At 38.8% G+C, this 12,962-nt stretch overlaps 1 protein-coding gene across 3 annotated transcripts in view; it reads right to left on the bottom strand.

Moving 5' to 3' along the window:
- The window catches only part of PHF6 (PHD finger protein 6), a 321,601-nt gene extending 309,012 nt beyond the window's left edge, over positions 1-12,589 (bottom strand). For 2 of the 3 annotated variants that reach the window (XM_032757640.2, XM_058441537.1), the window contains exons 1-2: positions 12,426-12,588; positions 12,110-12,153 (exon numbers count right to left, since the gene is read on the bottom strand). In XM_032757640.2, coding sequence (XP_032613531.1) covers positions 12,110-12,153; positions 12,426-12,559 — 178 coding nt within the window. In that variant the 5' untranslated portion in view covers positions 12,560-12,588. Of the gene's footprint in view, positions 1-12,109; positions 12,154-12,425 lie in introns of all 3 variants that reach the window. The other variant, XM_058441536.1, reaches the window with a different exon arrangement.
- Between the last annotated feature and the right edge of the window lie 373 nt (positions 12,590-12,962).

The raw sequence follows: 12,962 nt of genomic DNA, 5'->3' as shown, positions 1-12,962 counted from the left end.
AAAAGGACAGGCATTAAGATTGAGGCAAGCATCACCATCTCTGCTTTGAATCTTCATGGTTGCTGCAAAAGGAAAACTGGGGGACATTTGCCCTGCCTTTTCCAGTGTAAATGTGATGTGCATTTACTCTGTATGTGCGGAGTCATTTGTGAACTCAGCTTCCTGCTTTTTCAGGAAAGGTATCAAGTAAATGATTTTATATATATTATATATATATAAAATCATTTACTTGATATATATAAAATCATTTACTTGATTTACTTGAGATACATATATATACATACACATACATATATGTATACAATACATATACATACACACGCACAAACACATGCATATATACATACACATGAATATACAAATTTGTAACATACACCCAAAATATATTATTACTAAAGTGTGCTAAAATGAAATCTGATGTCTGGGATTACTTCGAAATAATCCAAATGAAGAAAGTGAGTGGGGGGTAAAGATGAAACGTTATGCTGTTATTTCTACTTTTACCTAAGTTTGAAATTTCCTATAATGAAAGTTTGTACAGTGTGCTAAATCACAGATGAGCATACACAATGCCTAACACAGTACTCCGCACATGGGTGAATCAGAAAGAATATGGAGTCGGCCGGGCGTGGTGGCTCCCGCCTGTAATCCCAGTACTTTGGGAGGCTGAGGCGGGTAGATCACCTGAGGTCAGGAGTTCGAGACCAGCCTGGCCAACGTGGCAAAACCCTGTCTCTACTAAAAATACAAAACTTATCCGGGCATGGTGGCAGGTGCCTGTAATCCCAGCTACTTGGCTGAGGTGGGAGGATCGCTTGAACCCGGGAGGTGGAGGCTGCAGTGAGCCGAGATCGCACCACTGCACTCCAGTGTGGGCGACAGAATGAGACAAACAAACAAAAAAAGAATATGGAGTCAGTTTTACATGGTGTGAAGACCACAATATGAATACACTACTAAATTTTCCAAGTTAAAGTACAAAGAATTTAAATTCCACTGTCACCTAAGGAAGAGCACACGAAAAGACGGTGATAAAAGCAGTTGGAAGTTTAAAGGAATAATAATGATATAGAACACAGTATTTACAGACATCTTCAAGATATCGTGGGTTTGGTTCCAGACTACCACAGTAAAGCAAGTTATCGCAATAAAGCAAATCACACGAATCTCTTCATTTCCCAGTGCATTTAAAAGTTATGTTTACACTATATTGTAGTCTACTAAGTGTATAATAGCATTATGTATAAATAAAGGGTTTGTACCTTCATTAAAAATACTTTATTGCTAAAAAATGCTAACAATCATCTGGGCTTTCCAGTAAGCTGTAATCTTTTCGCTGGTGAAGGGTCTTGCCTTGATGCTGTTGGCTGCTAACTGATCAAGGTGGTGGATGGCTGAAGGATGGGGTGGCTGTGACAATTTCTTAAATTAAGACAACACTGAAGTTTGCCGCATTGATGGACTCTTTCTTTTGTGAAAGATTTCTCTATAGAATGAGATGCTGTTTGATAGCATTTTACCCACAGGAAAACTTCTTTCAAAATTAGAGTCGATCCTCTCAAACCCTGCCACTGCTTTATCAACCATGTTTACGGAATATTCTAAATCTTTTGTTGTCTATTCAACAATGTTCACAGCATCTTCACCAGAAGTACACTCTATCTCAAGAAACTACTTTCTTTGTTCATCCATAAGAAGCAACTCCTCATCTGTTAAAGTTTGAACATGAGATTGCAGCAATCCAGTCCCATCTTCAGGCTCCACTTCTAATTCTAGTTCTCTTGCTATTTCTACGACATCTGCAGTGACTTCCTCCACTGAAGTCTTGAACCTCTCAAAGTCATCCGTGAGGGTTGGAATAAACTTCTTCCAAATTCCCATTAACGTCGATATGTTGACCTCTGCCCTTGAATCACAAATGTTCTCAATGGCATCCAGAATTATGAATCCTTTCCAGAAGGTTTTTAATTACCTTGCCCAGATTCATCACAGAAATCACTGTGTATGGTAGCTGCAGCCTCATGAAATGTATTTCTTAAATAATAAGACTTGAAAGTCCAAAGTACTCCTTGATCCATGGGCTCTATGGACTGCAGAATGAATGCTGTACTAGCATGCATGAAGACAACATTCATCTCCTTGTAGATCTCCATCAGAGCTCTTGGGTGACCAGATGCATTGTCAATAAGCAGTAATATTTTGAAAGGAATCTTTTTCTCTGAGCAGTAGGTGTCAAGAGTGGGCTTAAAATATTCAGTAAACCATGCTATAAACAGATGTGCTATCATTCATTTATAGAGCATAAACAGAGTAGATTTACTGTAATTCTTAAGGGCCCTAGGATTTTTAAAATGGTAAATGAGGATTGGCTTTAAAGTCACCAGCTGCATTAGCCCCTAACAAGACTCAGTCTGTCTTTTGAAGCTTTGAGGCCAGGCATTGACATCTCTCTAGCTATGAATGTCCTAGATGGCATCTTCTTCCAATACAAGGCTGTTTCATTGATATTAAAAATCTGTTGTTTTGTGTAGGCAACTTCATCAATGATCTTAGCTAGATCCTCTGTGTAACTCACTATAGTTTCTACATCAGCACTTGCTGCTTTCACCTTGCACCTTTATTGTATGGAGACTTCTTTCCTTAAATCTAATGAACCAACCTCTGCTAGCTTCAAATTTTTCTTCTGTAGATTCCTCACCTCTCTCAGCCTTCATAGAATTGAAGAATTAGAGGCTTGCTCTGGATTAGGCTTTGGCTTAAGGGAATGTTGTGGCTGGTTTGATCTTCTATCCAGACCACTAAAACTTTCCCCATATCAGCAATAGGGCTGTTTCACTTTCTTGTCATTTGTGTGTTCCCTGGAATAGCACTTTTAACTTCCTCCAAGAACTTTCCTTTTGCATTCACAACTTGGTTGTTTGGTACAAGAGGCCTAGCTTTTGGCCTGTCTCAGCTTTCAACATGCCTTCCTCACTAAGTTTAATAATTTCAGCTTTGGATTTAAAGTGAGAAAAGTACAACTCTTCCTTTTACTTAAACACTTAAGAGGCCATTAGAGGGTTATTAATTGGTCTAATTTCAATACTGTTATGTCTTAGAGAATAGGGAAACCCAAAAAGAGGGAGAGAGATGGAGAACGGCTGGTTGGGGAAGCAGCCAGAACACATACCACATTTATCAATTAAGTTCACTGTCTTACATGGGCACGGTTCATGATGTCCCTAAACAATTTGCAATAGTAATATCAAATATCATTGATCACAGATCACCATAACGGATAAAAAAATGAAAAGGTTTGAAATATTGTGAGAATTGCCAAAATGTGACAGAAACAAAGTGAGCACATCCTGTCGGAAAAAATGATGCCAAAAGACTTGCTCAATGCAAGGTTGCCACAAACCTTCAATTTGTAAAAAATGCAGTTATCTGTGAAGCACAATAAACTGAAGTGCAATAAAATAAGGTATGCCTGTACTGAGCCATTGTTTAGAGTTGTACACGCATTATTTTTCATTTAATCCTTAGAATAATCCTATGAGGTAGGTTTTTAAAAAAAATCCCCCAAATTTTACAGATGCAATATCTAAGGCTCTCCTGTGAGAGCGATCAAATAATTTGCCCCAGATCATGTGCCTAGGATGTGGCAGAGCTAAGATTTAAATAGACCTTATTTCGAAGCCCATACTCTTAACCAGTGTATAATACTGCCTTCCCAGTACTTCATAAGTCTATTCAATGCTACTCAAAGGTTTTTAAAGAGCTTAATATCAACATCAAAATCTCCCTATATTTCCATTTAATAAAAGTAATGCAAACTGCGGCCAGGTGCGGTGGCTCACGCCTGTAATCCCAGCACTTTGGGAGGCCAAGGTGGGCAGATCACGAGGTCAGGAGATCGAGACCATCCTGGCCAACATGGTGAAACACTGTCTCTACTAAAAACACAAAAATTAGCTGGGCGTGGTGGTGGCGCTTGCCTGTAATCCCAGCTACTCGGGAGGCTGAGGCAGGAGAATCACTTGAACCAGGGAGGCAGAGGTTGCAGTGAGCTGAGATCGTGCCACTGCATTCCAGCCCGGGCGACAGAATGAGACTCTGTCTCAAACAAACAAACAAACAAAAAACGACAACCAATAAGTGAATTATTAAAGCAGGTAAAGGCTTCAAATCTACATAAATTATAACATTTTTAAGATACTTTTAATATAACTACGGTGACCCTATTTCCTGAAACATAAACTGAGTTATATTATTTGACAAGCAATTTCTAATATAAAGTTTCAGAACTGTCCATTAGGGAATCCACCAGGTCCCTGAATAAAATACAGACTATAGCCTCCAAGGTTAGGCACAAAAGATTCCTTTACACCATCTCAGAAAGCATGGGATTTTGTGGTCACTGTAATTCTAACACTTATCACCACTTTTATCTTTTTAAGTAATTTCAGACTTATAAAAAAAGTTGTCATAAAAATTCCTGTATACCCTTCACCCAGATTCTAAAAATAATATTTTACCACATTTGCTTTATCATTCATTCTCTCTCAATATCCATACACATTTTTTCCTAAAAGGTTTAAGAGTAAGATGAAGCCATGATGTCACCACTGTATTTTAATGTTTGTCACATATCTGTCACTTAATTATGTCCTCCCCCACTCCCCCCAAACTAAAATTATATATGTATTAGTCTCATTTGATACACGAGGACACTTTGCCTTGTGAATAAGTTAACCAAGTTAAGACCTAGTGGGTGGCAGTTTCAGACTTTCTGTCCAGATACCCTTTCTACTTCACACTGTTAAATGATGTGAGAACTTAGGAGGAAGAAGATGGAGCATAAACTAGGAAGATGTAAGATGAGGAAAACAGTGGTTAAGAAGAGAAGACAATCAGAAACGGGACAGACAGGGCTTTAGAATACTAGGAGGAGCGTTGGTGTACTGGTAAGTTGGGCATTACTCTCCCCAATTTACCACACTTGAAAACCTTATAATCACATAAAATGGTTCTATTTCTGACATCCCTATGTCACACTCTGGGACCACAAATGCTTGTTTTCCTAAGTACTTTCATTCTCATTGTTCTTCAACCCTATTAGGACCTCCAGTCCATTGATGCCTTCTTGTTTCTTGTTCTGCTGTCACTTCCCTCCCTATCTCGCTCAAACTGCTCTCTTGCAAATATCCTAAACTCCCATATCCCTTTACTTTGTTAAACTCAATTGGCAAGATCCCAATTTTTATTTACCCAACTAGCCACTTTCTCTATGCACATACAGGATCCTGAATTACTGGTGGAAAAGTCACATCACTTAACTGTTGGGAACCACTACATAAACTCATGGGTACTAACCTCAACAGGGCCCTCAACCTATTCTGGAAACCTTACATTTCTCCAGGCAAACTTCCTCTCCCAGTCTTCAGAGCTATTCTTTCAAACGGTTCTCTTTCCTTCAGCTTCCAACCCTCACACCTTTCGCTACATTCTCCTTCACAGAGAAGACAGACCAGATGGGAGCCACTTATCCTCTTCGTTCCCTCTTATTACAGTGGAAATGCCCTTCTATCACAGGCCAATTGTTTTGCTTGGGTGCTGAATCCTTTTTCCTTTACCTTCAATCTCTTCCTGCCCATAGCAACCCTTCTCATAAGGGTCTATGTATCAATTAATTCTCCTCCTAAAAAAAAAAAAAACAAAAACAAAACCGAAGGCTGGGAGGGTGGCTCAATGCTTGTAATTCCAGTACTTTAAAAGGCTGGGGTGGAGGACTACTTGAACCCAGGAGTTCAAGATCAGCCTGGGCAATGTGGCAAGACCCCGTTTCTACAAAAAAAAATGTAAAAAAAATTAGCCGGGTGTGGTGGCACATGCCTGTGGTTCTAGCTACTCAGGAGGCTGAGGTGGGAAGATCGCTTGAGCCTGGGAGGTTGAGGCTGCAGTGAGCCGTGATTGAGCCACTGGATTCCAGCCTGCGTGATAGAGTGAGACCCTGTCTTAAAATAATAAATAAAAATAAAAGGCAATTAAGTGAAAGAGGCCAATCTGAAAAAAGCTATACACTGTATGATTCCAACTACGACATTCTGGAAAAGGCAAAGCTATGGAGACAGTAAAAGTATCAGTGGTTGCCAGAGGTTGGGTAGGGAAAAGGGATGAACAGGTGGAACACAGGGGATTTTCAGGGCAGTGAAATGAATCTGTATGATACTGTAATGGTAGGTACATGTCATTATACACATGTCAAAACCCATAGCATGTACCACACCAAGAGTGCACTAATTTAAACTATGGACTTTGGGTGATAATGATGTGCCAATATTGCTTCATCCGTTGTAACAAGCGTACCACTCTGGTGTGGGATGTTAATAGTGGATAGGCTGTGTGTGTGTGTGTGTATGTGTGTGTGTGTGTGTGTGTGTGTATGTATGTATGTTAGGGGTTGGGGAAGAGGAGATATACAGGAACTCTGTACTTTGTGCTCAATTTTGCTATGAACCTAAAACTGTTCTAAAAATAAAGTCTATTAATTAAGGGAAAAAAGCCACCCTTTAACTTCCTTCTAACTATTCCCTGCCCCTTTACAAGCAAACATATTAGGAGGCTTACCCGTGTTACTATTAACATCCTACACCAGAGTGGTACATTTGTTACAATGGATGAACCAATATAGGCATATCATTATCACCTGAAGTCCACAGTTTACATTAGGGTACTCTCAGTGTGGTACATTCTATGGATTTTGACATGTATGTAACATGCCATGTCACAAATCTCCAATTTCTCACTTCCCATTTGTCGAGGTGCATATCAATATGGCTTTTGCCCCTATTACTCTACCCAAACTATTTTCTAAGGTCACCCATAGCTCTGTTGTCACTGAATCCAATGGATACTTTTTCAACAGCCCACCAAGTTGACCATTTGGTTCCTTCAGGAACTATTCTCTTCCTTCCTTTGGTTTCCAGGATGTAACACTAATCTGACTTTCCTCCTACCTCTCTAGCCATTCTTTTTCTCTCCCTTTGCAGGCCCATCCTTCTATAACCAGCCTTTAATTGTTAAAGTTCCTCAAGGCTCAGTCCTAGGCCCTTTCCTCTTCTGAACTCTCTCCTTAGGGGATTTTTCCTCCACTCACAAAGATGCAATTATCTATACTCACACTTGGCAAATTTCTATCTCTAGCGAAGATCTCTATTCTGAGAACAAGAACCATATAATCAATCCATCTGCTTCTCTGATATCCCCACTTAGCTAGCTCATAGGTACCTCAAACTTGATCTTTCAAACTTAACTCATCAACTTTCCCCATAAGCTTACTTCACCTCTCCTGTTATCTAAGCAAGTGGCACCCTCAGTCACCCATTTGCATATGCCAGAAACCTTGGAGTCATCTCCAATATCTCTTTTCCCTTATCCCTATATTGGATGCACCTAAGTCCTATCAATTCTATCTTCAAACACTCTCTCAAATTTGTCTACTTCTGCTCATCCCCGTAGTTACAACTCTAGTCCAAGCCTTCTATCATTACTAACCAGGATTCCTGCAACAAGCCACTCTCTTTGCTTAAAACCCTCAATTACCTCTTGCTGTTCTTAGGATAATATTCAAAATCCCTACCAATCTGGCCCATGTATTCCTCTCCCAACCTCATGTGCCACTCTACCTATCAGTTTTGTTTGTCGGAATAAGAGACAGGGTCTCATTCTGTTGCCTAGGCTGGAGTGGAGTGGTGTGATCGTAGCTCCCTGCAGCCTTGAGATTCTGGGATCAAGTAATCCTCCTGCCTCAGCCTCCCGAGTAGCTGGGACTACTGGTGTACATCATGCTCGGCTAATTTTTAAATTGTAGAGAGAGGATCTCGCTATGTTGTCCAGGCTGGTCTTAAACTCCTGGCCTCAAGCCATCTCCTCACTAGAGCCTCCCAAAATGCTAGGATTACAGGCATGAACCACCATGTCTGCCTCTATCTATCTTTTACTTACATAGCTTTCTATCAATTCCTTGGAAGCATCAAGTTCCGCCCTGTCTAAGTCTTCAAAGATCCTGTTCCTTCTGCATAGAATGTGCCTCCAATCATCTTTAGTCTTTTAAGACTTAATTTAAATGAAATTTCTTCATAGGTCCCCCCAAACATTTGCTCATGGCACTCTAATTTCTCATTCATGGCATTTATTACAATTGTAACCTATTAATTGTGCAACTATTTATTTAATGTACATCTCTCATATTAGACTTCAAGCTCTTTGGGGCAGAGACCCACCTAATTTATGCCTATATCCCCAATTACCTAACAGGCCTGGCATATAGTAGCTGAACTATATTTACCAGCTTGTATATAATTCCAGAAGGACTCTGTCCTCAGTTAACTGTCACCATTGATAGGGGAGATATTTTTTTAACAGAAATGCTTTCTTTTTATTTTGGAGACCAAGTCTTGCTCTGTCACCCAGGCTGGAGTGCAAATGGCATAATCTCGGCTCACTGCAACCTCCGCCGCCTGGGTTCAAGCAATTCTCCCACTTCAGCCTCCTGAGTAGCTGGGATTACAGATGTGTGCCACCACACCCAGCTAATTTTTGTATTTTTAGTAGAGACGGGGTTTCACCATGTTGGCCAGGCTGGTCTCGAACTCCTGACCTCAGGTGATCCACCAGCCTTGGCCTCCCAAAGTGCTGGGATTACAGTAGTGAGCCACTGTGCCAGCCCAGAAATGCTTTCTTATATGTTTCGAATCATTTTATAGGCAACTTATCTAAGCCCATCACCACTAAGAGGTAAATACATACAGTTCCTGGGACGGGCATTCTAATAACCTAGTGACATAATGATAGCTAAAAACTCCATATAGATTTTTTAAATTGCTTTTCAAATTCACAGTCCATTTTTTCCTGAAGCAAAACTGATGACATAGGTTTTAGGTATTTAATATTCAATAATATTTTATTTGTGATGGAAAAATTGAATTGCTATATTATGCAATTATTCTCAAACTTAATATTTCAAAACAGCTCATTTTATATAAAGCTAACATGGCAGATTGAATTATATATTAATAGCATTTATCATATTAAGTATTAGCAAAGTAAGTATTGAGCCACAGATGGCAAATGACCAAGACATTACCATAGATATTAATTCTTCTTTGTTCTGGAGACTAGTGCAGTACAATTCTTTTTTTTTTTTTTTTAGTGCAGTACAATTCTTAAAAGACAGTCCCTGAAATACAATCCTATAACCTCCCATCATAAACCACAATCATAAAGGAGAACATATGTTTCCCATTAGAACAATGGAACAATTGGAAGTTCTGTTTCTGACAAAGCACTCAAAATCAACTAAATTTGAGCTAGATCAATGTGATAAAAGCCAGAAATCAATAACCATAAAGCTTTAATACTTGAAATTATAAAATTATTCTTTCAAGGTCCACAATGTGAGTATAAACATACTATATATAAAAATGACACAAGCCCCCCACCCACTGTTCTGTAGACGTACACATCGAATCCCAAATTCAAATTAATTGTATCACAAATCTGAAGTTATAATAATGCTGCCAGTTACATTAAAAGAAAAGTCTTGAAAAGTATGAATTTAGATCTCTATTAAGTGTCACAGTGCTAAAACATGGCCAAAATTATTCTACTTTATACAGTTTGCAGTGACTTCTCCCTACCACTAGATGGTACTGTCAGCTTCAGAAATCCAGGGAATAAAATGGGAGCTATCTACATAATCAGTATATATTAATCATCCTTCTTAATTATCTCAAATATCCTGTCTCAGTGTGCTCATACTTGTATTCATCAGATCATGAGTCTCAATCCTCAGCTTAACATACAGCATAACATAGTCTCAATCCTCAGCTTAACTTGAATTGTTTGAAATAGGGATGGATACCCCATTCTCCATGATGCGCTTATTTCACATTGTGGGCCTGTATCAAAATATCTCATGTACCCCATAAATACACACCTACTCTGTACTCACAAAAATTAAAACCATATAGGGCCACTACAATCTTAAAGAGAATGAAATAAATGCACTGTTAAAATCTGAAGTAATGAAAGGTGGAAAAGCATACTCAATCTTTCACAAAGGATTTTCCCATTCAATTCTAGAATTCAGTGAGGAGAAAACAGAAGAAAAGCACTACTAAGGCTTTTTCCGTCATATTTTATCACCTCAAAAAAACATCGTTATTATTTATCCAGCTTGTTTACCTTAAAGACTAGATTTTGCTAATGACTGTATTTTTAACCAACACTTTAAAGTATCTGGACTAATCTCGAGTCCAGAAGTGGAAACAATATTGTTTTGTATTATAAAAGCCAAGATCTAGAGATCAAAAAGGGCCACCAATTTTAACATGAGAATACCAATAACTAGGTAAATCTGCATAAAAGAAACAACTTCCTAAAACAACAGTGCTCAAACCATTATAATTCTAAGCAACATATTCTCAAAAGTGAACAAAAATTTTAAAGATCTCTAATCTAAATGAAGGGCTAGAACAATCGCAGATTACATCTAAGCCATTTTATATTGCTAGTAAAAGTATCAAAACCATCTGTTTGAAAAGGTTTGAAACAAGTCAGAACTCGATATCAGAGTTTTCCCATACTTTTTAAAGATCAAGTGCAACTTGGCTAACTATATATAAATATGACTAACCTGATTTTATATAAATTTAAGTAGAAACAAACTATAAAATAATTTTTTAAGTTTGTATTTTAAATTTGGTTACTTATTAACATATTGGCATTTTTTAAAGTACTACAGATGTGAATAAAAATATAACAGAAAGCCTGGTGATCACAAAATGTACTACTATTACCAAGCTCACATCATTTATAATATGACAGTATCAAGGATACCAATTATCATCCTTAAAGAAACACGCAGCTGGCCGGGCACAGTGGCTCACACCTATAATCCCAGCACTTTGGGAGGCCGAGGTGAGTGGATCACCTGAGGTGAGGAGTTCGAGACCAGCCTGGCCAACATGGCAAAATCCCGTCTCTACTAAAAATACAAAAATTAGCCAAGCGTAGTGGCGGGTGTCTGTAATCCCAGCTACTCAGGAGGCTGAGGCAGGAGAATTACTTGAACCCAGGAGGCAGAGGTTGCAGTGAGCTGAGATTGTGCCACTGCACTCTGGGCAACAGAGCGAGATTCCGTCTCAAAAAAAAAAAGAAAAAAGATAAGAGAAAAGAAACGAGGCTGGGCGCGGTGGCTCATGCCTGTAATCCCAGCACTTTGGGAGGCCAAGGCGGGCAGATCACGAGGTCAGGAGATCAAGACTATCCTGGCTAACATGGTGAAACCCCATCTCCACTAAAAAGACAAAAAATTAGCCGGGCGTGGTGGCAGGCACCTGAAGTCCCAGCTACTCGGGAGGCTGAGGCAGAGAATGGTGTGAACCTGGGAGGCGGAGCTTGCAGTGAGCCGAGATTGCGCCACTGCACTCCAGCCTGGGCCACACAGCGAGACTCTGTCTCAAAAAAAAAAAAAAAAAGAAAGAAATGAAACACGCAGCCACCAGCATAATTTCTTACTAAAGACAGATTTTTAGCATATACTTTACAAGGACTTTGGGGTAAAAGTTTTCTTAAAAGTTCAGATCTTGGCCAGATGCGATGGCTCACGCCTGTAATCCCAGCACTTCGGGAGGCTGAGACAGGTGGGTCACGATGTCAGGAGTTCAAGACCAGCCTGGCCAACACAGTGAAACCCCGTCTCTACTAAAAATACAAAAATTAGCTGGGCATTGTGGCGCACGTCTGTAATCCCAGCTACTCGGGAGGCTGAGGCAGGAGAATCGCTCGAACCTGGAAGGCAGAGGTTGCAGTAAGCTGTGATCACACCACTGCACTCCAGCCTGGGCGACAGAGCAAGACTTTGTTTCAGGAAAAAAAAAAAAAAAAGTTCAGATCTTTTTCACTATGCACATTAGTTTATCCTAACACTTTTCTCAATTCTTCTAAATGTACTGAATGTTGAGATATGTCTTATGGTTAAAATTAATATCGTATAATTCACTAATCTATACTCAAATTTCTTCTTGAAACTGAAAAGTGGCTGAAACGTTGCTAAATGATGTACCTTCGGAGTTATGTGCAGTTTTCTTGTGTTTTCGGCAATAGACCCTATAAAAAATGAAGAAATCAAAAATTAGTAAGCAAACTAAACTCACTTTTCAAATTAAGAAAACGAGCAGTACACTTCACCCCATTCACTAGCTGGGTTCAAAAAATATTATTAAACTTCCTGTACTGTTTCTCTAAGTATTAAATTTCTTATCAAAAACACCCTTTATGATGCTGATGAAATGCTTTGAAATGGGAAAAATTTTTACAAAAGCCCAAAGAAAGTATGATTGTTAAAAAAAAAAAAACTTAAAGAGAAGTTAAATAATTACATGTAAATTCCTTGTGAAGGTTTCTCTCGTATTTGAGCTTTATCATGCAATGCACAGTGGTAGTGGTATGTCCTGTGACATGTTTTCACATCACAACCAATTGTTGCTCCAGGACAATGGCACAAAGAACACATCTACAGCAAAACGACAAAATAATATTATTAGTATGTGACTTTCTAAGGCTATATATCAGATTAGAGGTATATCAATTTCAGTCAAGGAAAACAAATTGGTTATTGAAAACTTTTGTAATTAATGCTACCTTTCTTGTTTTCCTCCTTAGAATAACCGGAATAAAATTCTTCTGGGGTATTTTTTTCCCATGTTAAACACTGACAAAATTAACAGAATGTTATTAATGTCTATTGTTTCATTATGGTCAAGAGAAAATTTGAAATACTGTAATTCAGGAATGTGAGCTGTATATAACATTATAAAAGAGATCTTTTAACGCAATCCAGATCTTCCCGGGTACAAGTAACTGGAGAAAATGTCTCATACCAGAAAAAAATGTTTTCCTTAAAATTTCCACATAAT

This window comes from Hylobates moloch, unplaced genomic scaffold, assembly GCF_009828535.3.
Source record: "Hylobates moloch isolate HMO894 unplaced genomic scaffold, HMol_V3 SCAFFOLD_7, whole genome shotgun sequence".
NCBI classification, from domain to species: Eukaryota; Metazoa; Chordata; class Mammalia; order Primates; family Hylobatidae; genus Hylobates; species Hylobates moloch.
Note: the sequence above shows the minus strand (reverse complement) of the source record. Positions and strands in the feature narration are given on the sequence as shown.